At 34.4% G+C, this 23,252-nt stretch overlaps 11 protein-coding genes across 11 annotated transcripts; 6 read left to right on the forward strand and 5 right to left on the reverse strand.

Moving 5' to 3' along the window:
* Positions 1 to 74: 74 nt before the first annotated feature.
* On the forward strand, positions 75 to 1,895 carry eif3g-a (Eukaryotic translation initiation factor 3 subunit G-A; the record flags this gene model as incomplete). Its single annotated transcript, XM_760748.2, has 8 exons — positions 108 to 126; positions 157 to 323; positions 679 to 879; positions 1,077 to 1,154; positions 1,185 to 1,262; positions 1,400 to 1,512; positions 1,638 to 1,749; positions 1,780 to 1,812. 8 exons carry the CDS (start codon positions 108 to 110, stop codon positions 1,810 to 1,812), a joined length of 801 nt encoding a protein of 266 aa, XP_765841.1.
* TpMuguga_01g00315 (Ubiquitin family protein) lies at positions 1,634 to 3,603 on the reverse strand. The gene is made up of 2 exons (XM_760749.2): positions 2,478 to 3,603; positions 1,634 to 1,894 (listed from the first exon to the last, which is right to left on the reverse strand). The coding sequence occupies exons 1-2, from the start codon at positions 3,496 to 3,498 to the stop codon at positions 1,842 to 1,844; spliced, it is 1,074 nt and encodes a 357-aa protein (XP_765842.1). The 5' UTR covers positions 3,499 to 3,603; the 3' UTR covers positions 1,634 to 1,841.
* Positions 3,583 to 7,611, forward strand: USP5 (Ubiquitin carboxyl-terminal hydrolase family protein). The gene is made up of 17 exons (XM_061304973.1): positions 3,583 to 3,772; positions 3,830 to 4,009; positions 4,052 to 4,154; positions 4,203 to 4,277; positions 4,729 to 4,847; positions 5,004 to 5,085; positions 5,116 to 5,196; positions 5,250 to 5,317; positions 5,394 to 5,504; positions 5,538 to 5,658; positions 5,689 to 5,848; positions 5,879 to 5,926; positions 6,269 to 6,387; positions 6,418 to 6,594; positions 6,637 to 6,968; positions 7,149 to 7,284; positions 7,314 to 7,611. Exons 1-17 carry the CDS (start codon positions 3,672 to 3,674, stop codon positions 7,587 to 7,589), a joined length of 2,289 nt encoding a protein of 762 aa, XP_061161549.1. The 5' UTR covers positions 3,583 to 3,671; the 3' UTR covers positions 7,590 to 7,611.
* Positions 7,612 to 8,632: 1,021 nt separating this feature from the next.
* On the reverse strand, positions 8,633 to 9,539 carry TpMuguga_01g00317 (Ribosomal protein L10 family protein). The gene has a single exon (XM_760751.2). It carries the CDS (start codon positions 9,367 to 9,369, stop codon positions 8,638 to 8,640), a length of 732 nt encoding a protein of 243 aa, XP_765844.1. The 5' UTR covers positions 9,370 to 9,539; the 3' UTR covers positions 8,633 to 8,637.
* On the forward strand, positions 9,401 to 9,871 carry TpMuguga_01g02285 (uncharacterized protein). The gene has a single exon (XM_061305205.1). The coding sequence runs from the start codon at positions 9,579 to 9,581 to the stop codon at positions 9,855 to 9,857; it is 279 nt and encodes a 92-aa protein (XP_061161949.1). The 5' UTR covers positions 9,401 to 9,578; the 3' UTR covers positions 9,858 to 9,871.
* DEGP9 (Trypsin family protein) lies at positions 9,540 to 12,734 on the reverse strand. The gene is made up of 8 exons (XM_061305188.1): positions 12,069 to 12,734; positions 11,954 to 12,040; positions 11,634 to 11,873; positions 11,069 to 11,331; positions 10,799 to 10,937; positions 10,544 to 10,646; positions 10,340 to 10,453; positions 9,540 to 10,228 (listed from the first exon to the last, which is right to left on the reverse strand). The coding sequence occupies exons 1-8, from the start codon at positions 12,575 to 12,577 to the stop codon at positions 9,875 to 9,877; spliced, it is 1,809 nt and encodes a 602-aa protein (XP_061161948.1). The 5' UTR covers positions 12,578 to 12,734; the 3' UTR covers positions 9,540 to 9,874.
* Positions 12,735 to 12,868: 134 nt separating this feature from the next.
* TpMuguga_01g00320 (glutaredoxin 11E) lies at positions 12,869 to 13,824 on the reverse strand. Its single transcript, XM_760754.2, has 5 exons — positions 13,526 to 13,824; positions 13,434 to 13,494; positions 13,192 to 13,258; positions 13,018 to 13,079; positions 12,869 to 12,982 (listed from the first exon to the last, which is right to left on the reverse strand). Exons 1-5 carry the CDS (start codon positions 13,732 to 13,734, stop codon positions 12,926 to 12,928), a joined length of 456 nt encoding a protein of 151 aa, XP_765847.1. The 5' UTR covers positions 13,735 to 13,824; the 3' UTR covers positions 12,869 to 12,925.
* Positions 13,825 to 14,443: 619 nt separating this feature from the next.
* TpMuguga_01g00321 (uncharacterized protein) lies at positions 14,444 to 17,869 on the forward strand. The gene is made up of 3 exons (XM_061304974.1): positions 14,444 to 16,858; positions 17,326 to 17,599; positions 17,730 to 17,869. Exons 1-3 carry the CDS (start codon positions 14,760 to 14,762, stop codon positions 17,814 to 17,816), a joined length of 2,460 nt encoding a protein of 819 aa, XP_061161550.1. The 5' UTR covers positions 14,444 to 14,759; the 3' UTR covers positions 17,817 to 17,869.
* TpMuguga_01g00322 (putative integral membrane protein) lies at positions 17,870 to 18,535 on the forward strand. The gene is made up of 2 exons (XM_760756.2): positions 17,870 to 18,185; positions 18,324 to 18,535. The coding sequence occupies exons 1-2, from the start codon at positions 17,953 to 17,955 to the stop codon at positions 18,445 to 18,447; spliced, it is 357 nt and encodes a 118-aa protein (XP_765849.1). The 5' UTR covers positions 17,870 to 17,952; the 3' UTR covers positions 18,448 to 18,535.
* A 152-nt stretch (positions 18,536 to 18,687) lies between these two features.
* Positions 18,688 to 19,529, forward strand: TpMuguga_01g00323 (putative integral membrane protein). Its single transcript, XM_760757.2, has 2 exons — positions 18,688 to 19,001; positions 19,375 to 19,529. The coding sequence occupies exons 1-2, from the start codon at positions 18,754 to 18,756 to the stop codon at positions 19,496 to 19,498; spliced, it is 372 nt and encodes a 123-aa protein (XP_765850.1). The 5' UTR covers positions 18,688 to 18,753; the 3' UTR covers positions 19,499 to 19,529.
* A 73-nt stretch (positions 19,530 to 19,602) lies between these two features.
* Positions 19,603 to 22,316, reverse strand: TpMuguga_01g00324 (tubulin/FtsZ family GTPase domain protein). Its single transcript, XM_061304975.1, has 5 exons — positions 21,941 to 22,316; positions 21,585 to 21,906; positions 21,244 to 21,370; positions 20,192 to 20,967; positions 19,603 to 20,000 (listed from the first exon to the last, which is right to left on the reverse strand). The coding sequence occupies exons 2-5, from the start codon at positions 21,644 to 21,646 to the stop codon at positions 19,643 to 19,645; spliced, it is 1,323 nt and encodes a 440-aa protein (XP_061161551.1). The 5' UTR covers positions 21,647 to 21,906; positions 21,941 to 22,316; the 3' UTR covers positions 19,603 to 19,642.
* Positions 22,317 to 23,252: the final 936 nt, after the last annotated feature.

A 23,252-nucleotide genomic window follows, 5' to 3' on the forward strand; every position in this document is an offset into this window, starting at 1 on the left:
TATATTTAATATGTGTTTACTACTTTAACATTTACTATGGGGAGTGGAATCACCGATTTTCTTTTATAATTTTTAAATAATTTACTAAAAAATTAAGTAAATAATTTATGATGAAGATTCCCGAGAGTAATTTTGAGCTAGTGAAAATATTTTTAGATGACTTGAGCAGTGAGACGAAGTGGGCCGACATTGAAGCCGACGACGACTACGATAATGAGAATTTAAACGTCCAACACCTCAAAGAATTTGAAATCGCCACAGACTCACAAGGCATTAAATCACTCGTCTCCTACTCACGAAACAGCCGCGGACACTCCGTTAAAGTATTTTCACACTTTTTTACTTAATTTTACCCTTATTTTAGCCTCAAATTACCTCTAATTTTCCTTATTTTAAGCATATTTTAGCCTTAATTACCTCTAATTTTCCTTATTTTAAGCATATTTTAGCCTTAATTACCTCTAATTTTCCTTATTTTAAGCATATTTTAGAGTTATTTTAGGCTTATTTTACCCCTAAATAGTCTTATTTTGACCTTATTTTGGCCTTAATTATCTTTATTTTACCCATATTTTACCCCTATTTTACCCTAATTTTAGTCCATTTTTACCTATTTTTACAGTTAGCTTAGTATATTAATTATGTATTACAATATACTGAGGTATTAATGTGTTATAGATAACGAAGCGTGTGAAGGAGATAAGGGTGAGTAAGAGGATTCACAAATCGGTGTTTGAGCGGAAGAATTTAGTGCCGTTTAACCTGACTGACGAGAACGACACCGGCTCCAGCTTCGTCTCCAACGAAGAAATCATCATCGAACTCTCACGCAATGAACGCAGACTCAATCAAGACGATGACTCAGATCTTATCTACTCAGTAACTCAACATACTTTTTACCACTTTTTACCACTTTTTACCACTTTTTACCACTTTTTATACTTTTTACACTATTTATACTATTTACCACTTTTTACACTATTTTACACTATTTTACACTATTTTACACTATTTTACACCATTTTACACTATTTTACACTATTTTACAATTATTTATACTATGAACAATGTGTTAGCCTGTGGACGCGAATTTTTTGAAGTTGTCGAGGGACTTGAAGTTAAAGTTTAAGAGCCTGAAAGAGGAGGATAACGTGGTAACAATAGTGTAAATTAATTAATTTTAGCCTGAGGAAGTTGAAGAGGAAGCACCCGCCAAATACGTCCCTCCATCACGCAAAGAAGGAGGAGAACGAAGATCTTTCGTATTCTCTACACTATCTACACTATCTACACTATTTTACATTATTTACCATTATTTACACTATTATACATTATTTACTCAGTTACTAATCTACAGTTACTTAACTGTACATAAAAATGGAGATAATGTTGTGATTAGGATGACAACACGATACGTATAACGAATTTGAGTGAGGACATAAGAGAGAAGGATTTAACGGAGCTATTCGGCAGAGTCGGACGCATTCACAGAGCCTATCTCGCCAAATACAAGTTACATCTCACTACTTTACTGTTACCACACTACTTAACTATATTACCCAACTATTACCATATTACTATTACTATAACTAAATTACTTGAATATATAATTAATAATTTGACTATATTGAATGTAGGGAGACACAGAACCCGAAGGGTTTTGCGTTTGTGACGTATGTGAATAAGGAGGATGCGAGGGAAGCGATTAACAAGTTTAACCGCTGGGGATACAACAACCTTTTACTCAACGTAATATAATTATTATTTATTTTTCTACAGGTTGAGTGGGCTAGACCGTCCAAAGACAAGTGATAATATTATATATCGTACGTGGTATGAGATTAGCTTACACGCACCTTCTCAGCCAAGTGCGCCGGTAATATATTATACACAACTACAACATTATTAAGCGTAATTAAGCATAAATAGGGAGTAATTAAGGGTAAATTTAAGCTAAAAATAGACATAAACAGTACTATTTTAAGGCTAAAATAAGGCTAATTAAGGGGTAAAATGAGGGTAAATTTAAGCCAAATTTAGGATAAAAATGGCTATTTTAAGCCTAAAATAGCTCTAAACTAGGGTAAAAATAACTAAAAACAAGCCTAAATAAGCTTAAAATAAGGCCTAAATAAAGCTAAATAAGGTTAAAATAAGCTTAAAATAACTCTAAAACTAAGTAAAATAAGCTTAAAATAACTCTAAAACTAAGTAAAATAAGCTTAAAATAACTCTAAAACTAAGTAAAATAAGCTTAAAATAACTCTAAAACTGAGTAAAATAGGGTAAAAATAACCAAAATTAAGCCCAAAATAAAGCTAAATTAGGGCCAAAAATAGCCATTTTAGGCCTTAAATAGGCGTAAAATAACAGTTAAAAATGACCAAAATGACTAAAATAGCCTTAAAATAGCCTTAAAATAGGCCTAAATAACTCTAAAATAACGCCTAAATAACTCCAAAATAGGGGTAAAATACGTTTGGGAATGTACTGTTGTGCGATGAGGTGGAAAAGTGTTTTGTAGCATAAAATCCCCGGCCTCGTCTGGACGAACACTGACACTAGTGGCACCAGTCCGATGAGATCCAAAGCTGTTTTACTAAAATTACTATTCAATTTTAAAAGTAAACAAAAGGCTGAGAGTTTTAAAGTATTTCCCAAATCTATCGGCAAATACTTTTTCATCAAATTACCCACACGCTCACTCAACACATTCGAACTCCTCGGATAATCCTTACATATCCTCACATAAACTCTTTTATCCACGTACTCATCCTTTATACCCTTTGTACCCCCTCTATCCTCTGTACCCCCTGTACCCTCTGTACCATTTGTACTATCAGTTGGCCCAAGTTTGGTATTGTAAACTTCGGCGTGTTTGATGAATGAGTTGATATTATCTGCGCAATTTCCGTGTGTAACAGTGCCCGCAGTGAGTAAATTGTTGTACCTGACTACGGCTGTGAGGTAATCGCCGATTCGGTTCGGGTTTGGCGTTGAGGATTTAAAGGCCGGCGCTGGTAAATCCAGCAAGAGCTCAAGCTCCAACGCCCTGGAACCTATCCTACAACTACGCAAACAACTCATTACACTGTCCGCATCACTTAATCTCACACATTTACTCAAGATAATGGAGTTATGTTCTGAGTCAGGTGTGTTACGCAGTGGTAGGTAGAGACTCTGCAGTTCTACGGGGATTCCAGTCTTGCTGGAGATTAGTTTTTTAACGTTGAGGAAAGTGTCGTTGAGGCTTACGGTGACTGGAATCTCAGAATTAAACTGAGATTCCTTGCCCCAAAAAGTTTTAATCTTCAACTCCACACGGTTTAAACTTGTTATCCCACTCAAGGATTTTTCATTAATCATTAGATATTTCGGAGAATCTCGCCTGAAATGTAATTTATTATTACTGCGATGGGTTGATATGGACGACACATTAAACATTAATACATAATAAAAAATTAATAAACTATTAAAATTTATCAATATTTTGTACATATTTTAATATTTTAATCTTTTTTTCACACTCAGATGGGGAAATCACATAATTCATCAAATTTTTGTAAATAATTATTAATTTTGTAAAATATTAAAAATTCTGTAAAATATTAAAAATTCTGTAAATAATTGTAAAATATTAAGAATTGTGTAAATAATTGTAAAATATTGTGATGTCGGAGAGATCGATTGAGTTTGATGGGTTGTGTAGTGACTTGGGTTTATTAATTCCTGATTCTAGCACTGTTGTACACAAATCCGAATGCCTTTACAGGTAAACAACTGATTTTCCCTAAATTTCAACTATAAATTTGTGAAATAAATAATTTAGTATTGACACTGAGTATTCCTTGGGAGGAATTTACGTGAATTTGTTAACGTATCAATCTTTTGGTAAAGACTTGCTCAAATTCGATCCCATTTACCCCAACGCCATCTACCTCAACATTGTCAAACGCCTTATCCCATGCCAACAAGAACCCGACCTTAACGAATTCAACACTACCGACCAGTCAGAATTGGTGTAAGTAAATGAAATTCACAAATGTGTTAGCGTAAGTGAGAAGAAAGTGTTTGAGGAAAGTGTTGAGTATAATGTTTTTTCACCTCAGCTGGGCTCAATTCCCCTAGATCACACTTTCGGACAACTTCTCAACGTATTTCAACTTAGTTACTGTAATCTCATTGCTAATTTTGGTGATTAGCTGTGTAATTCGATAATTGGACACGCCGGATACGAATTTAAAAATAACCAACTCACATTCTCCAACATACTCAACGTACACTTTACTCAGTTTTATCTTCAATTTACACAGTTTTACCCCTTATTTACCCCTTATTTAGCTCTAATTTGGCTTTATTTTGGTCTTATTTTACACTTATATTACCTTTATTTTGGCCTTATTTTGGACTATTTTAGGCTTATTTTACCTTTATTTTGGTCTTATTTTACCTTTATTTTGGCCTATTTTAGCCTTATTTTACCTTAATTATTCTTATTTTACCCATAAATTAGCCTTATTTTACCTTTATTTTACCTTTATTTTGGTCTTATTTTACCTTTATTTTGGCCTATTTTAGGCTTAAAATAGTCATTTTTACCCCTAAATTAGCTTTATTTTACCCTTAATTATCTCTAATTTTACCCTTAATTTTACCCCAATTATGTTAATTTTACAGCTTATTTACTTATGAGTTACTTGATAATTTGGAACTGAGTAATTTTGGTAGGAGTCGAAGTATGCGCGGGATTTGTATCAGGTTGAGAATCCGAAGCGGATTGACTATGACAATTTATCCTGTGAAAAATGCAATGCCACTACTAACCTCTGGCTCAATCTTTCCGATGGGTATCACAATACCCATCCCACAAACTATTTAACCACTCAATCACCAAATAACCCCTCTAATTACCTTAAATTACCTTAAATTAACATAAATTATCATAAATTATCATAAATTATCATAAATAAACATAAATAAACATTATAAAGTTAATGGTGTAGATATGTTGGTTGTGGTCGGAAGAACTATAACAGTGGCGGGTGTCAGGACGGCACTGAGGGTGCTGCAATTCTACACTACCACGTACTCAACTGTTAACCAAATTATTCTTAGGAGACGGGATCTAAGTATCATTTAGCCGTTAAAATCGGTACCGTCACGCCAAACTCAGCCGACGTCTACAGTTACTCCCCTGTACCTACTTACTTAGTTTATTTACTCATTATAACTGAGTATAATATTGTTAGGACGAGGATAATCTGGTGATTGATCCTCTCCTGGAGGAACATCTGAAACACTTCGGAATCAACATCCAGTAACTCACCACACAATAACACAATAACACAATAACACAATTATTACATAATAATAATAGGATAATAATATTGTAGTGATTTGCGAAGGACTGAGAAGACGTTGTTGGAGCTTGAGCTTGAGGATAATAAAAACTACAACTGGCTCTCAGACGCCAGTGGAGCTTCACTCATACATCTACAGCCCAAGTAACTGATAACTCAGCCGTATAAATTTATTAGGTTGATTGGGATACTGAACCTGGGTAACAACTGTTACCTCAACAGTGTGTTACAAATGCTAAACAACGTTAAGGAACTAAACGACTTTTTCCTTCAATACTATCAAACCAACCTGCAAAATGTATTTTTCGGGTAGTTAAGTTATTTTTAGAAATTTGAGAATGTGAATTTGTTCCTCCTGCAATACGCTAAAATCTGTACATGCATTAACACCGACGTTTTCATACACAAATGCAACCAAATTCTCGATCAGTACAAAAATTTATTGAGTGAATCTCACGAAACTGATGACAGTTTGACCCAAGTGCTAAGTAAGATTAAAACGTGAAACTCATTTTTAGCGCATGACTGCTTTTACATTAACCCAAACCTCTTCAAATTCACTCTAGGTATTTTTACCTAGGTTTCAGTATTTTTACCCAGTTTTCAGTACTTTACATAGTTATAGTTACCGTTTACTCAGTTATAGTTACTGTTTACATAGTTATAGTTACTGTTTACTCAGTTATAGTTACTGTTTACATAGTTATAGTTACTGTTTACATAGTTATAGTTACTGTTTACTCAGTTATAGTTACTGTTTACATAGTTATAGTTACTGTTTACATAGTTATAGTTACTGTTTACTCAGTTATAGTTACTGTTTACATAGTTATAGTTACTGTTTACTCAGTTATAGTTACCCTGTGGGTACTAGATATTGTATAAACAGGTAAACTGAATTGCCATAGGACTGAACAACAGTGTGTTTAATAACAATGAGCAGCAGGATGCTGAGGAGTTTTTGAGCTTTTTCATTAATTACCTTTTCGACAACATTAAAGATCTTAAATCACTTTTCCAGCTCCAAGTAACTGACAACTTAGTTCACATTGTTCAGATGAACCAAATAATAATTTGTGAAGAGCTGAAGTTAGTTAATGTAAATCACGTGGAGACGCATATTTTACCCTTTGAACTCATGGACATTATTAACTCAAAAATTAACTCCCTGAATTCTAATTCCACCGACATAGATGACATAAATGATATAAATGACATAGAAATTGATATCACCGTTAGTCAATAGTTAACTCAGTTGATCAGCTAATGTGTTTAGGACTGTGTGTTGGGTTGGTATGGTAGTGTGTTGGTGGATTATATAAGTAGTGGCAAGGTGTACAAGGCGAACTTGTATAATAACTTGACAAACGCGCCAAGTTACTTATTTGTCAAGTTGAACCGCTTCTACATGGACAAAGTGCCCAAAAAGTTACTCAACAAAGTGACGATAACCGGGGAGAAATTAGAACTAAACCTGAATCACCTGAACTTGAAGGAATTCCAAGACTACACACAGCCACCTCTCGAACGCAATTCAGGATTTTATGAAGTCGACGAATCGTTCCTCAACCAACTACTACTCATGGGATTCAACGAATTCGATATCAGGCATCTTTTTACACACTTTTACACATTTTACACAATTTTACACATTTTTACACATTTTTACACATTTTTACACACTATTTACACAATTTACACATTTTACACAATTTACACATTTTACACAATTTACACATTTTACACAATACCACTGGTTACTAATTAACATGTAATAATTTTATGTAGGAGATCCCACTTTGTGAATAAGTCTACTGATGTCGATGTGTGTGTCAATTGGATCCTCGGTAACATGACAGACCCTGATACCATTAGCAGTAGCCTGAGTAAACTCCGTCAACTTGGCCATACGGATGACCATTTAGTAAGTCACAATTTGTAAATAAAGTTTAGAACATGAAATTACTTGGATTCTACGGTAACTCGGATAAAGTTGTGAGTTACTATGAACAGCTTAAAACTGAGCAGCTAAGTGATAATGTGAGGGAGACTGTAGTGTATGATCTGATTGGGTTTATAACGCATATCGGGAGTAATGTGAATTCAGGGCATTATATATGTCACTTGAAGAAGGATAACGAGTGGTACGCATTCAATGACACCAGAATTACCAAGTCCACTAATCCACCCATTCACCACGGATACATTTATCTCTTTCAGAAGTCTTAATATAATATTATACTATATATAATATATACTATAGTATATATATAGGAGTATAGTATATATTGTGTATGTAGTATATTATATAAGTATATATCATGTATATAGTATAATATGAATAACACTTAATAAAGCACAATAAAGCTTAATTAACTCTTAAATTACGTAATTAACTTGTTAAAACACTTATTTAATACTATTAAGAGTTACCTTACTAAGAACTGTTGACTATTGTCTAGATGATTGATGTGTCCCAAATAACTAAATTTACTACCAATAAGGAAATATCTCCAACACAGATTTCATATACATAATTAATAATGATGTTTGTACTGAAGTTAGACATAAGAACAGTGGTTTGGAAACACAAGATGGAGCCCAACCCTTATTCATTTACTTCTTTAAAACGAGAATTACCGTTTTACACAAATAACTCTTTTCACTACCAACTTCAACACCTCCAATTCTCTTACCACTAATTCTTAATCTAATCTACTATACATATACAATATACTATATTAATATATAGTATAGTAGTATAGTAGTAGGAGTACAATAGGGTATATTACACACTTTAGTATACACTAAGATAACACTTATTTCAGCAGTATACACCAATTAATACCCCTTAATACTGTTATTGTAAGCTTAAATATGTGTAATAGTTGTTATACCCTGTGTAATATACACCTGATTTACTACCTAAACCCAGACACCTAATAACTATACTACTATAATACTATACTATATATAATATACTATAGTATATATTGTATATGTATAGTATTAAGAGTATACTAGAGTATATTCTATTACATTACTTAACACTTCATAACTCTTAATACTGTTTAATACTGTTGTAAATAGTATGTTAGAACCCTGTAAACAGTGTTATACCACGATTAAGATACGCAATTTACTACCCAAAAACACTAAACCCAGACATCTACCAAATACTAACATATATATAATATATATAATATACTTAGATACTATACTACATACATAATATACTTATATACTAAGAATAACAATACAATATTAAAGTGTAAAATTAATTATTAGATTGATTTGTGTTTAACTTGGACTGTAGTTGATCTAGTGAATTAACAAGAGATTGACCGACGTTTACAGAGTTAATAAGTTTATACAATGGCATTCTCAGCAGATGAGGAATTCTAGAGCACAATTCCTTCTTCTCAGGGAGTGCGCTTAGACATCTTAGCCTATTCCCGTCAACTAGCGTATGGTCAAAACAGCCGAAATGAGGTTCAAAACGCCATTTAACAATTTTAGAAGCGCGTCTCATACCGTTAACCACGGACATGAACTTGGGGAAAATAGTATCGTCGTATATGAAAAAGTACAAGTTAGTCTTTTCTAGGCTGGAACTCAAGGGTTCGAACTCAGTTCCTTCCACAGCTCTTAACATTATTGTGTTTTTTATCAGTTGCATTTTGTACGGTAGTTTACCGTCCCTCGGTTCAAAGTGTTTCAGTAAATTTTCCTTAATGTAAGATCTTAGTCTGTGATTCAAACGTGTTAATCTGAACTGTACCACGATTTTTGAATCCGCGAGATGTTGTTTTAGGGTTTTTACAAGTTGGACTTTACCCGGGCGGAAGGAGTTTTTATGCTTCGGAGTACGATTCGTCATGATATCTCTGTAACAAATCGTGTTCACCGCAGAGCTGTGAAATGTTAAATCCCGCTGTAAAATGAAACATTTTGAAAACTTTAACAAAATTAAAAAAATTAGCCATCCCAAAGAAAATATTTTACACATTAACAAACCCGTGGAATCCACAAAATTAACATCTTAAACCCATTTCAAATGATTCTAACAATTATACATTCATCAATTATATATTCATAAATTATACATTCATAAATTATATATTCATAAATTATAATATTCATCAATTACATGTGAAATTAAATAATTTTGGATTACACTATAAATTCCTTCACGTTTGGGTGAGATTACAAATTAAAATGTGTCCCTGTTTAAGGTTAGGGCCAGGAATCTCAGGCAAATCGAATTTACCCAATCTCAGCGGGGAATCACCAAATGAGCCCAGTTACACAATTGAGCCCAGTTACACAAATGAGCCCAGTTACACAAATGAGCTCAGTTACACAAATGAGCCCAGTTACACAAATGAGCTCAGTTACTCTGGACCAGGTCGTAGGATAAAGTCTTTGGAGTCTGAATTCTTGTCAATTTTAAGCTCCATTGACCTTAAAAAGACCTTTAAACTTGTCAGACAATAATTTTATACAATTTGTTACTAGATAATTCTAGATTTATGAGCTGAGATTGCGTGTTGTTGTAGTATTTGTTGTTCGAATTCGGGCACTTTGGCGGTTTCCAGGACCACTAGGATATCCTGCTCAAACTGGAACTTAACGTATTTCTCCACAGCACTGAGTAACACCTGTTCCAAATGCCTAAGGTTCAGAATTTTAGTATTGTTGACTGAGACCAGGCGTATGTTCTTGAAATCATATCCTATGGTCAGGTCTGAGGCTAGGATTTGACTTAGTATTACCACCTCCTCACCACTCTCACGCGCAAACATGTCCGACAACGGCTTCAAAAGCGCCGTCGGCGCCCTCTCATAGAATTTCTTACCAAACTCGTCCTAACACAATGTCACAGTAATTATTATACAGTTAACTATTATACAGTTGATAATAATTAATTATAGTGGTTAATAGTGGTAAAAATAGTGTTAGAGATAGGGGAAGAATACTTTGAGATATTCCATGGAGAGTGGGATGAAAACGAGTCCTGCGTAGATGTAATATCTGGGCATGATATCCCACTGGTGCTCCGGCACTAAATAGCTCGGCTTCCCAAGCTTTATCTACAACATTCATCAACATCACTTTACAAATTTCTAATTAGGGTTAGTGGGTTAGTGGGTTAAAATGTGTTAAAATGGGTTAGAGGTTACATGGATTTTTTTGAGTTTGTTATTGCGTAGGATGAGTAGTTCGCAGTCGTCTCCGCAGAATTTATCAGTCAGCGAATACCCCAAGTGCACTCTCTCATCCCCTCTACACAATTTAAACATATCCACAGTATATATATATTATATATGTTATTACTAAGTATTCAGGGTATAACTAAGGTATTACTGGGTATTCAGGGTATAACTGGGTAAGAGTGGGTAAGAGTGGGTAAGAGTGGGTAAGAGTGGGTAAGTTACCTGAAGTGTACAGTCCCGTCATCGGCGATGGGATGCCCGTTAATTTGCAAAATCACGTCATTTGTCTCTATTACTCCCCTCAGCGATTCGTCATACTGACATACCATTATACCACCCCCTAATCCCAACTCAGTATTATCTACAGTATTATCTACGGTATAATAGTATAGTATAATAGTATAGTATAATCTATGGTATAATAGTATAGTATAATCTACAGTATAATAGTATAGTAATATCTACAGTATAAAGGTATAAAAGAGTGACTACGTTGTTTGTGAGATAGGAATGATTTGAGGAAGGGATTGGTGAGTAGTTGGTATGTGATTCCGATGTTGACGAATCCTGTGTACTTGTTGAAAAGTTGGATTTGTTTTAGAAACTGGTTAATAATGCAGGTTGGTATGATGTAGCCGATGTTCTGCGCCTCATCGTACGCCTGAAATGCCACACCAATCACCCTCCCATCCTTTATCGCAGGACCGCCAGAATTTCCCGAATTTATCGCTGCATCTATTTGCACACACAATAATCTAACAATGTGTAAATTAGTAGTGTGTAAGATGTGTAATACTGTAAATTAGTGTGTAAAAATGTGTAAAAAGACACGTTAGTGTCTAAATAAGACACATTAGTGTGTAAGTGTGTAAAATGTGTAAACGTGTCTTATTTAGTGTGTAAGTGTGTAAACGTGTCTTATTTAGTGTGTAAAAAGTAACAATGTGTAAGAATGTGTAGAATAGTAAGAAATGTGTAAGATAGTAAGAAATGTGTAAAATGTGTAAAATGTGTACAATAGTAAAAAATGTGTAAATAGTGTAAAGATGTGAGATACCGAAAATTGGAGTGTGAGTATGTGGTAACATCGACTCTTGATACGACGCCTGAAGTGATGCAGAGGTTATCACCGCCTGTGGGATACCCGATGACGGTAACGTTATCGTGTAAATTCGGCACGTCACCGAATTCCAGCGGTGTTATCCCGTCCCAAAACGATTCATCGTCCACAGTCAACACCGCTAAATCACACTCATGACCAATCTCAATCATTCTAGCAATGTATTTCCTAGTCGATCTACACCATACCATTAGCATACATTATACACTTAGTATATTATTAGTTAAGTGTGTAAACGTGTGAGTAGTGTGTGTTACCCGTGTTTTTTGACTAGGCACCGGTTTTGCCAGGAGACGCAGTGTGCGTTGGTGAGGATTAGTTTATCCTTAATCACAAACGCTGAACTAAGAATTATTAGTTGGTTCGGGTTACCCGATGCTCTTGATTTGCTTCCTCATCTGCCACGGCTGAGAGTAGTTCGGATCCGTAGAATCACAATACAACTTTATTATACCCGAACAAGCATCCGTAAAATATGAACCCACAGAACCATTCACATAGTTTACAGAGTTATTCACAGAGCTCACAGAGCTTACAGAGCTCACAGAGCTTACAGAGTTCACAGAGTTCACAGAGTTTACAGAGGTCACAGGAGTTACCACAGTGTCCTGGTGAGGGATAAGTTGGTGTGTTTCTTCGGGTGTGTTTGGCAGGTAGGGAAATCCTGTGGCATTTTCTGATTTAGTGTGATTAAATCTCCTGGCACAGGGAAGGAGAGGGACTTTTTTACAGAATTTACCAGGTGAAAAATTGAAAATCTGCAAAAATCTTGCAAAATTTACCTTATAAAATTTGGAATAATATTTTACTTGTAAAATATTTGTTTGTGAGTATTTTATTAAATTTTGGGAATGGTTGAGATTCCTACAAAAGTAAAACATTTTGGAAAATTAACCACAAATTTACTAAATTTACTAAATTTACAAAATTTACAAAATTTACAAAATTTACAAAATTTACAAAATTTACAAAATTTACAAAATTTACAAAATTTACAAAATTTACAAAATTTACAAAATTTACAAAATTTACAAAATTTACTAATTTACAAAATTTACTAATTTACAAAATTTACTAATTTACATTTATAATACAAAAATTATTAAGTGTGAAATCTGGCAAGTAGTGTGAAGGGGTAAAGGTAAAATTTAAAAATAGTGTAAAAATAAGTGTGAAGAATCATTTAAAAGATTAAATGACTGGAGTTAGTAAAAAGTGTCGGTGTGTGGTTATAAGTCAGTTTTCTTGTAATGTTCCATGAACTTCCCACTCTCGACGTCTGAAACCTGTGAAACTCATTAGAATACATTGGATTCCTCACAGTTTTAGTGGAATCTCCGTAGAAACGACCATTCACAAACACACGCGGGACACTCCTCGCTCCTAACAATCAATAATTATTATTTAATTATTTAATTATTTAATTATTTAATTATTTTTAATTATTTTTAATTATTTTTAATTATTTGAATATTTTTAATTATTAATTTTTTACCTGTGAGTTGGTTTAAGTAATCTTGGACCTGGTCCATGTTCGGATTAGAATCCAACTCCTCCACGTGCTAACACATTTTCACCCAAATTAAAATTAAATTAAAATTAAATTAATTATTTAAATTTGTTAAATAAAATTAATTAAAATGAGTAAATTAAATAAAATTAAGTAAAATGAGTAAATTAAATAAAATTAAGTAAAATGAGTGAATGGGTTGATAGAGTGGGAAGTGTGAGGGTTACGAGATCGTGTAGGTTGAGTTTTTTGAGTGCGTCTTTGGCTCTGGTACAGTAGGGGCAGTACCTGAGTGTGGGTGACTGTGTGGGAAACTAACGACTTGGAGAAGACGACGACTTTGTGTTTTTTGACGAGGCTGTCGACCCAGTCCTTGGGCGTTTTTTCGGCCATTTTAAACGGCAGCGTGAAGGAATATTTACTCAGGAAATCAGAGAAGAAATGATAGTCCAGACGACACTGGGAAGGCTGAAATAAACTCACAACACAAACCAAAGTAAATAAAACTAAATACTTCACTGAACTCATGGATGAAATTATCCTATTGAATTGTAAAAAGAATTCAATCAAACAATTAAAAGTAAATCAATCACACCCAAAATCAGATGGGGGCCAGTCATATGTTCTCAGTATTCTTTAAGTTGTTCCCAGTTTTTCAAAAGTTTTCTCAGTAAATTAATTTGTTCTCAGTAATTTAATTTGTTCCCAGTTTTTTAAATTGTTCCCAGTAATTTAATTTGTTTTCAATAATTTTATTTTTTTACGTGGAATTTAATTCTATCATGTAAAATTAATTTATTATCAAATTTTTATCAAAGATTTAAAGTAAATTGAGGCTATTTTAGACCAAATTTCAATTTTACACAAAATTAACCACTCTCACATTTCGTTTAATGTGCTCTCAAACGGATCTTCATTCCATCCCATTTTATCATTCCATCGGATCTTTATTCTATAGGATTTTTATTCCATAGGATTTTTATTTTACCGGAATTTTTTCTTCTAATTATCTCAATTTTAAAATTGTAAAATAATTTTAACTTTAAAATTTCAATTATTTCAATGAAATTCTTTTAATAACTAATAGTTCTTTTTTTTACCCTTTTTACGAAGTTTTACCAATTTACGAAATTTTACCCTTTTTACGAAATTTTACCAATTTACGAAGTTTTACCCTTTTTACGAAGTTTTACCAATTTCTGGATCTTTACCAAAATTTCCTAAATTTCCTAAATTTCCTAAATTTCCTAAATTTCCTAATTTTCCTAATTTTCCTAAATTTCCTAAATTTCCAAAATTTACCAATTTATGTAAATTTGTGAGATATGTTAACTTTAAAATTTTTCTCTAATTTTTCCCTCAATGACTTCACTTCTTTATAACTTCACTTCCAAATTGTAACTTCTCATTGTAACATTAACAAATTATAACTTCATTTTTTTGTAACGTTTCATTGTAACATTAACAAATTATAACATTCCATTGTAAAATTTTATTGTAAAATTATTTAGTGTTGAGTTTGTTCGGGATGAAAGTTGTGAATATTTCGAGTCATGGGTGACGGCACGAACCCTTTTCGTAAGACTGAGTTCTACTCTGACTGGTCTGGATACTCACAGCCGCAGTCAGATCCCAACTATCGCCCTGAATCCTACTCCAACCCCGAACACATCAAATTCGTACCCTATGACAATTATACTCACACTCACTCCAACCCACACTTTCACAATTCTCAATCCAACTCACACTATCCCAATTCTGGCACATTTAGTCAGACAAACTCTCAAGGGTATAGTCAGAGTTCTAATGGGTATAATCAGGGTTCTAATGCGTATGGTCAGAGTTCTAATGGGTATGGACAGGGTTCACAGTATGTACCAAATTCACACAATTACTCTAAACCCAGCACTCACTACGTATCCTCACACTGTATACCGTCACACACTGTAACCTCTAATAATATAAGCTCCAATAGTATACAATCACATGGTGTGAGCTCTAGTAACAATAGTGTACAGTTGAATAATATGAAGAATGTCCAGTATGGTCAGGTTGGTCATGTGGTGGGTTCTGTGGATGGTGTGAGTTTACCTTACCAAGGTCAAGTGCTTGATGGTACAAATTCGTTTAATCGTCAAAACAGTGAACCCATCCCCGTACAATATCAAGATAATGTAAGATATTCGTTCCCCAAGGGTAATTCAGGGTCTACAGTGGCTCCTGGTAACTCAGGGTCTACAGTGGCTCCTGGTAACTCAGTAAACGGCCCGTATTACCAGAGGAATATCCCGGGATATAAGAACGAACCTGACGTGTATTACCCAAATTATATGTACTATAACGGACAAATGGCCAGTAGGCCCAGTACAGACTCCAGAGAACTTAACAGAGATTTAACTAGAGATTTGTCCAGAGATTTGTCCAGGGATTTACCGAGAGAATTAACCAGAGAACTGAACAGGGATATCCCTAGAGATTTGCCCAGAGATATCCCTAGGGACTTAACTAGACCCGAGATACCTCGTGACTTACCGAGGAGCGAGTTATATTTTTCGAGGAATTATGAGAATTTGGCGAACAAGAACTTTTTTAACGCGTCACTGTCGTTTAAGGAGGCGGCGACTGCGATGTTGTCAATGGACGCCAAGAAGTCACACTCACGTCAGAGGACACCGTCACGAGGTAGACCCACAGCCAGAGGCTTAGGGAAACTACAGAAACCAGAAAATACTCAAACCACCTCAAGACCTGAGCAATCTATCTCAAGAGCTGAGCAATCTGGTCCAAGGGATCCCAACTCGTACCAGAGATTTCCAAATACCAAACCCATTTACCACCAAAATTATAACAATACCGATCCATACACACTTTATAAAGATACCAATAGGGTTGGAGATGTCAACAGAGATACTAACAGGGTTGGAGATGTCACTAGGGGAGATGTGACTGGTAGGTCAGATCCCAGAGTAGATCCCAGTAGATTGGCAGATCCCAGGATCGTACCTATGAACCGTACAGATATTACTAGAGGTGACGTTCCCGTAGTTGGTAGAGGTGACGTTCCCGTAGTTGGTAGAGAAGTACCAGGGGTTGTTAGAGAAGTACCGGGAGTTGTTAGAGTAGATAAGGACCCGGTGTATAATTATTACATGATAAATAGTAAGATTAATAGCCCTGAATATGCCAAGTACAGGAACCGCGGGTTACAGCAGTTGTCCCAGTATAACTTAATGTCACAGTACAGTCAGCAACATGGAATTGGCAACTACATGTCCAACCTCAACAACTTCAATCACATTCCCAATGTTCACAATGTTCACAATCCTCACACCGTTAATCTCCACGGTGTCAATCATCACGGAGTTCCTGGAGTTAATCACCCTGGAGTACATGGAATAAATCATGGAGTTCCTGGAGTTAATCATGGAGTTAGCAATTTTACGGGTGTGAGAGGATTTAAGAAGGTTCCAGTGTCGGGACAGAGATTTGTGCCGGTTCCTAAATCTGTCCCGGTGAGGACAGAGAAACACCACGTGATCGAGGAAATCCAAGCGGACAACGACCACATGAATAATCTCAAAACCAACGCCATCTCATCCGCATCCTCAATCATGGAATCATTCCAACACTCACTATCCAATAAACGCAAACGGTACACTACCCCCTTATACTCTTATATACCTTTATATAGTTAATTTACTCTTATATACTCTTATATAGTTAATACCCTTTTATATAGTTAATTCCCTTTTATATACTCTTATATAGTTAATTATACTCTATTATATACTCTTATATAGTTAATTTACTCTTTTATACTTTTATATAGTTAATTTACTCTTATATACCTTTATATAGTTAATTATACTCTATTATATAGTTAATTATACTCTATTATATAGTTAATTCTCTTATATACTTTTATATAGTTAATTATACTCTATTATATAGTTAATTTACTCTTATATACTTTTATATACTCTATTATATACCCTTATATAGTTAATATAGTTAAGTAGTTAATACTGTAGTAGTTAATACAGTTAATTTAGCTCCCTCTCGGGGTATATAGTTAATTATACTCTATTATATGGTTAATATGTTTAATAATGTGATTAGTGTGAAGAACTGTTTGGTTGAGGACTGTAGGAATGTGATTGGTGAGCAGCCGAAGATAGATGTGCAGTATTCGAGTGTTGAGGTGGACGGTCGCAGGAAGTACCTTTTATCCGAAATTCTGTCATCGCTTTTACCCTATCACACGTTCTACCATGAACAGCTGGACCCGCCCAGATCCACCAAATTCGACTACTCCGAAATCAGAAACCAAATCCAACAAGTACAAACACTACTCGACAACATCAACAACAACGAACACATCTTCAATCAATCCGTACACATTCTCTACACTTTCTACACATTTTTACTTAGTTTACACTGTCTACACATTTTTACTTAGTTTACACTGTCTACACATATTTACTTAGTTTACACAGTTTAAAAGAGGTTTGAGAGCTGTGTAGGTATTTTCGTGTGTGAAGGAGTCGTTGGTGGCGTGTAACGAATTTGCACTTGGGCCGAGGAACGTGGAATCCAATACATCTCCATAACACCCACACCACAACACAAATTAATCTACCACATATATTTTTCTAATTCATATAATTTTCTAATCCATTTTAAAGTTGTAAATTTATATTAAGTTGTAAATTTATATTACGGTGTAAATTTATATTTTCGGTGTAAATGTATGTTTTACGGCGTTTGGGTGTTTTGAGTGGTAAAAATTTGTGTTTGGGGTTCCAGCGTAGAGGCGTTAAATCCTTTAGGGACGTTGAATTTATCTCCAAAGTGACAGACGAATATCAAAAAATATTTGAGGACCCAAGCCCAAATACTAAAAGAGAAAGAGATGAAAGAAGGAAACAAGCCTTCAAATACGTCTACTATAATCCAACATTCCTACAAAGATTACTAATGTAACAATTCTCTCATTTAACAATTCTCCCATTTAACAAATAATTAAATTAATTAAATTATTTAAATTATTTAAATTATTAATTAATTAAATTAATTAAATTATTAATTTGAGTAAAATTGTTGATGCGTTGGTTTAGATTGAAGGCTCGGTTTTTTGCAACGGGGTGGATTCACCTTTTAACGGCTGTCCTGACATACTCTGGAGTCAAATTCATGTTCTGGCTGGAAAAATACACAAACAAGGATCGATACTACATATGATACAGTTTATTAATATTCTAAAAATTGTAAATTAATAAAAATGCCGTGAAATAAATTTTTTAAAAATTTTAATTTTATTCATATTTTTCCCTTTTACCACCTTATTTACCCTTTTTACATGCTTATTTACCCTTTTTACATGGTTATTTACTATTTGCTTGTTATTGTTTATTCTGGAGGATGTGTAGACGTGGGCACTATTTTACTAATGTTTCACAATTTATTAATTTTATTTTAATTTTATTTTAATTTTATTTTAATTTACAATTTTTGAAAGTTTGAAAAGATTTATATTTATCAAAATTAATGATGATTGGACGGAACGTTCGATTCTTCTCTGTGATGGGCAGAGACACTGCGGATTTAAGTTCTAAAATACTTAAAAGAATCACGCCAAAGTTTACGCAGAAACCGCTGGGAAGTTACCCGTTCCCACCTGAGCACGAAATGGTCTGGAAAAACAGAAGAACTGTCCTCGGCGGCTACTTTCAACAGTCAATCTCGCCATTCCAACTCAAATTCGTTTATCCCGTCATTCACCAAGCTCCCGCCAGGTATTTTTACTCCCAATTTAACCCTTAACTATACTATTTTAACTCCTAATTTAACCCTTAACAATAGTATTTTAACTCCTTAATTAGTCTTAATTTACTCATATTTTAGGCTTATTTAGGCTTATTTTAGTGTTATTTTAGGCTTATTTTAGTGTTATTTTAGGCTTATTTTAGTGTTATTTTAGGCTTATTTTAGTGTTATTTAGGCTTAATTTAGTGTTATTTTATCCTTAATTATTCTTAATTTACCCCTTAATTAGTCTTAATTTACCCCTAGATTAGACTTAATTTACCCCTTAATTTGGCTATATTTACCCTTAACAATAGTATTAGCAATACGCTTGAGTAAATAGTTGTGATAAATTGTGTTTAGAATGTGGGCTAAGTTATCTCAGGCGTTTTGGTGGGTGATTTGGCCGACTTTGATGGCCTACGTAGGCTTTTTAACAATCAAAAAATTAGATAAAAAATACATCAAACGACACAACTACTTCTAACTCTCTCATAATTTCATCAATTTTACCAACTTATTCACGTATTATAAACTGTAAATTATGTTAAATGTGCTCTGCATGTAAACTGGGTTATATATTGTGAAATGTGATGTACGTTGAAAAATTGAAGTAATTTTTAGGTGTTGATTATTGGCTTCCGGCGCTTTCGTAGTCTTTTTCAAGTGCTGCGACGTCTTCCCTGGCTTCCTGGAACTCGCACTCCTCCATGCCTTCGCTGACGTACCAGTGGATGAACGCACGTTTGGCGTACATAAGATCGAATTTCTTGTCCATTCTGGTGAAAACTTCGGCAATTGAAGTGGAGTTACTGATCATGCAAACCGCCCTCGAGGGCCTGGAAATGTCATCACCCGGCACCACACACGGAGGCTGGTAGTTAATTCCAAACTTAAACCCAGTTGGAGACCAGTCAACAAACTTCACAGTCTTCTTATTCTTCACCACCGATATCGCATGATTCACATCCTTAGGCACAACATCGCCCCTACACATACATTTACACACCATTTTCAGTATAGGTAATATAGGTAATATACTTAATATACTTAATATACTTAATATACTTAATATACTTAATATACTTAATATACTTAATATACTTAATATACTTAGTATAATAGTATAATAGTATAGTGGATAACTAATTGGATATTGTGGTGGATAGGGATGTGATACCTGTACATGAGGCAGCATGACATGTAGTATCCTGTTCTGGGATCGCATTCAGCCATCATGGACTTGGGGTCGAATGCTGAGAATGTGATTTCGGAGACGGACATTTGTTCATGTTTGGCTTTCCTCTTACTGATGATGGGTGAGTATGAGGAGAGCATGAAGTGGATTCTCGGGTAGGGTACAAGGTTAGTTTGGAATTCGCTCATGTCAACGTTGAGTGCACCGTCGAACCTCAGTGAGGTTGTGAGTGAGGAAATCACCTGCGCAATGATCTTGTTCAGGTTCTGGTAGTTGGGGCGGCCAATTTCAAGGTTATTCTTGCAAATGCCGTAGATGGCCTCGTTATCGAGCACAACTGCGACATCAGAGTGTTCCAGCAGCGAGTGAGTGGTCAGAACTGAGTTGTAAGGCTCTACAACTGCAGTGGAGACCTGAGGTGACGGCCAGATGCAGAACGACAGCTTAGTCTTCCTCTCAAACTCCGCGCCAATGTTCTCCAACAGTAAACTTCCAGTACCGGAACCAGTACCTCCGCCGACAGCGGAGAAGAATAAAAAGCCCTGAACACTGTCACACATGTCAGTGAGTCTCCTAATCCTGTCCATGACCGGTGAGTAAATGTCACGGCCCACAGTGTAGTGTCCCCTTGCAAAGTTATTCGCCGCGTCCTCCTTGCCAGATATCAACTGCTCAGGATGATACAAACTTCCAAACTTGCCCTTCTCCACAGAGTCAATCACACTAGGCTCCAAGTCCACAAACACACACCTCGGCACCTATCAACATCATTAACACTTTTTCACACATTAACACTATTAGGAGTATAATTAAAAGTTAACATAGTGTTATTAGGGCTAATCTAGAGCTAAAATAGATATAGTTAAGGTTAAATTAGGGCTAAAATAGCTATAGTTAAGGTTAAATTAGGGTAAAATAAGGATAATCTAGAGCTAAAATAGCTATAGTTAAGGTTAAATTAGGGTAAAATAAGGATAGTCTAGGGGTAAATAGGGTATAGTTATGGGTTAATAAGGGGTATGGAGTTGTGTTACTTGTCTGCCGGATTCGGATTCTGAGAAGAATGTGTGGAAGGCGGCTCCTTCTTCATCTTTCTTGGACTTGCTAACTTTCTCAGTGGTACCGTCAGGCTTCACTCCGTGCTCAGCACAAAATAACTCCCTACAAATATCATCACAATTTCCAACATTACATAACATTCACTATATAACATTCAGTATATAATTTTTTACTATATAATTTTTACCATACAATTTTTACCACGTAATTTTTTACTATGTAATTTTTACTATTATATATTAGTGTGTTAATATTGTTGGTATTTGGAGTATATAGATGTATAGGTGTGGGATTGTGTAGATGTGTAAGTTATTACCAGACGGAGCTTCCGAGTTGTACACCGGCTTGTCCTACGTGAATTGCAATAACTTCTCTCATTTTTTGGTTTGAGTTTGAAATTATTTTTCTGGTTGATTATGTTTTTGGAATCTTTGGTTTTGTTAAAACTGAAGATGAAAATCAATACTAAATGAACGTTTGATTTGTGAATCTATGTAATATTTTACTAAAATAATTTTTAAATACTTAAAAAATAATTTAAAGCAAGTAATTTTCAGACCTGCGTCTCCTAAGACGCAACCTAGATCTCACGGAGACCGTACCCTCGAAAATCCACACACATCTTTTAATTCAAATCTCTAAATTGAAAATTCACATTAAAAAATCACTCACTCGCCGCGGCGTCTCTCGTATCTTTTTCCACACCAAATCTGAAACCTACACATTTTCCCCTATCAACTGTACATACCGTTGCTAACCTTAATCAAACAACTCACAAATACAAATTAATATATAAAATTTTAACACAATTACATGATCACTTGGTGATAAATTGTATAATTAGCCGTTAATGTATGAAATTTAGATATTTATAGAGAGATTTACGTGTACTTTTCATATATACAGCGAAATTTTACACTAATAGATAAAATTTTGTAAACACTATCTTAAGATCACGAAGTGACAATTGTATGAGAGCCCAAATCCTCAATTAGAAAATCTTGATAAAAATTCTCAAGATAATGTGATAAAAATTCTGACGGCAATTTGATAAAAATTCTGACGGCAATTTGATAAAAATTCTGACGGCAATTTGATAAAAATTCTGACGGCAATTTGATAAAAATTCTGACGGCAATTTGATAAAATTTGATGACAAAAATTTAAGAGTTAATTTGTTAAAATTTGTGATTTAAGTGGTCTGATGTCGAATTTTAAACTTGCGTAACCAGTCACAAATCACTGGATTCAAGTCCAAAACAGATTAAAAATGCGTAAATAATTCCATCTAAACTATGAATCGTTGGACTAAAAGTGAGTAAAAAATTTTCGAGAAAAATAACATCCCAAAAGTATAAATTTATGAATATTTACCAAAATTTATGCTAACTAATTTATAAAATCTAAGAATAATAATGAATAAAAATGGTAAACTGAGTAAAAAATTGTGATTAAGAGTAAAAAATTGTGATTAAGAGTAAAAAATTGTGATTGGGGATGAATAATGTGAAAATGGAATAATGGAAGAAATGTTAGGCAGGTGAAATGTTGAGTGAAATAAAACTTTTCTGGCCTAAAGTTGGTAATAACTAATTGAAAAATAATAGGAAAATTAGAGGTGTTTGGGGGTTAGAAGAAAAAAGATTATTTGTACTATTTCCTGTCCATGCATTTTTGCACGATATGTAGGCATTCCCGCCCTGGGACCCAATTAACCCGAAGAAGTTAACTCACAAAGTTATTTTTGGCTACGGTTCTCTCTTGTTTTTTTCTATTTTTTTACTGTTCAAAGCTACGCAAAGTCGCCCATTTTAACATCAGTTTCATGATTGGGGCAGTCTCTCTCACGGGATAGCATCTTTTACCAGTTCCCGACTTTGTTTTTTATTCCTCAAAGCTTTGAATTAATCGCCGGCATACTATTTCACTAATTTTAAGTTTGGCTGGATTATTCCCGACGATTTCGGGAGTATGGTGATTTAGT

Source organism: Theileria parva, chromosome 1 (genome assembly GCF_000165365.1).
Source record: "Theileria parva strain Muguga chromosome 1, complete sequence, whole genome shotgun sequence".
Taxonomy (NCBI): Eukaryota; Apicomplexa; class Aconoidasida; order Piroplasmida; family Theileriidae; genus Theileria; species Theileria parva.

Coding starts and splice junctions, on each gene's coding strand:
- TpMuguga_01g00315 (XM_760749.2), bottom strand. CDS start 3,498: ATGTACAAAATATTGATAAATTTTAATAGTTTATTAATTTTTTATTAT. Junction 1,895..2,477: donor ACAACAGTACATTCCCAAAC/GTATTTTACCCC, acceptor ATAATGTTGTAG/TTGTGTATAATATATTACCG.
- USP5 (XM_061304973.1), top strand. CDS start 3,672: ATGTCGGAGAGATCGATTGAGTTTGATGGGTTGTGTAGTGACTTGGGT. Junction 4,278..4,728: donor CATTCTCCAACATACTCAAC/GTACACTTTACT, acceptor TAATTTTGGTAG/GAGTCGAAGTATGCGCGGGA. Junction 7,285..7,313: donor GCCATACGGATGACCATTTA/GTAAGTCACAAT, acceptor AATAAAGTTTAG/AACATGAAATTACTTGGATT.
- TpMuguga_01g00317 (XM_760751.2), bottom strand. CDS start 9,369: ATGTGTAAAATATTTTCTTTGGGATGGCTAATTTTTTTAATTTTGTTA.
- TpMuguga_01g02285 (XM_061305205.1), top strand. CDS start 9,579: ATGTGTCCCTGTTTAAGGTTAGGGCCAGGAATCTCAGGCAAATCGAAT.
- DEGP9 (XM_061305188.1), bottom strand. CDS start 12,577: ATGTTTTACTTTTGTAGGAATCTCAACCATTCCCAAAATTTAATAAAA. Junction 11,874..11,953: donor TGCCTAGTCAAAAAACACGG/GTAACACACACT, acceptor GGTATGGTGTAG/ATCGACTAGGAAATACATTG. Junction 10,647..10,798: donor GACGGGACTGTACACTTCAG/GTAACTTACCCA, acceptor TAAATTGTGTAG/AGGGGATGAGAGAGTGCACT.
- TpMuguga_01g00320 (XM_760754.2), bottom strand. CDS start 13,734: ATGAGTTCAGTGAAGTATTTAGTTTTATTTACTTTGGTTTGTGTTGTG. Junction 13,259..13,433: donor AACTCAACCTACACGATCTC/GTAACCCTCACA, acceptor AAAATGTGTTAG/CACGTGGAGGAGTTGGATTC. Junction 13,080..13,191: donor TTACTTAAACCAACTCACAG/GTAAAAAATTAA, acceptor ATTGATTGTTAG/GAGCGAGGAGTGTCCCGCGT.
- TpMuguga_01g00321 (XM_061304974.1), top strand. CDS start 14,760: ATGGGTGACGGCACGAACCCTTTTCGTAAGACTGAGTTCTACTCTGAC. Junction 16,859..17,325: donor CTATCCAATAAACGCAAACG/GTACACTACCCC, acceptor TAATGTGATTAG/TGTGAAGAACTGTTTGGTTG. Junction 17,600..17,729: donor AACACATCTTCAATCAATCC/GTACACATTCTC, acceptor AGAGCTGTGTAG/GTATTTTCGTGTGTGAAGGA.
- TpMuguga_01g00322 (XM_760756.2), top strand. CDS start 17,953: ATGTATGTTTTACGGCGTTTGGGTGTTTTGAGTGGTAAAAATTTGTGT. Junction 18,186..18,323: donor TTCCTACAAAGATTACTAAT/GTAACAATTCTC, acceptor GCGTTGGTTTAG/ATTGAAGGCTCGGTTTTTTG.
- TpMuguga_01g00323 (XM_760757.2), top strand. CDS start 18,754: ATGATGATTGGACGGAACGTTCGATTCTTCTCTGTGATGGGCAGAGAC. Junction 19,002..19,374: donor ATTCACCAAGCTCCCGCCAG/GTATTTTTACTC, acceptor AATTGTGTTTAG/AATGTGGGCTAAGTTATCTC.
- TpMuguga_01g00324 (XM_061304975.1), bottom strand. CDS start 21,646: ATGAGAGAAGTTATTGCAATTCACGTAGGACAAGCCGGTGTACAACTC. Junction 20,968..21,243: donor AATCCGAATCCGGCAGACAA/GTAACACAACTC, acceptor TGATGTTGATAG/GTGCCGAGGTGTGTGTTTGT. Junction 20,001..20,191: donor TCATGCTGCCTCATGTACAG/GTATCACATCCC, acceptor ATGTATGTGTAG/GGGCGATGTTGTGCCTAAGG.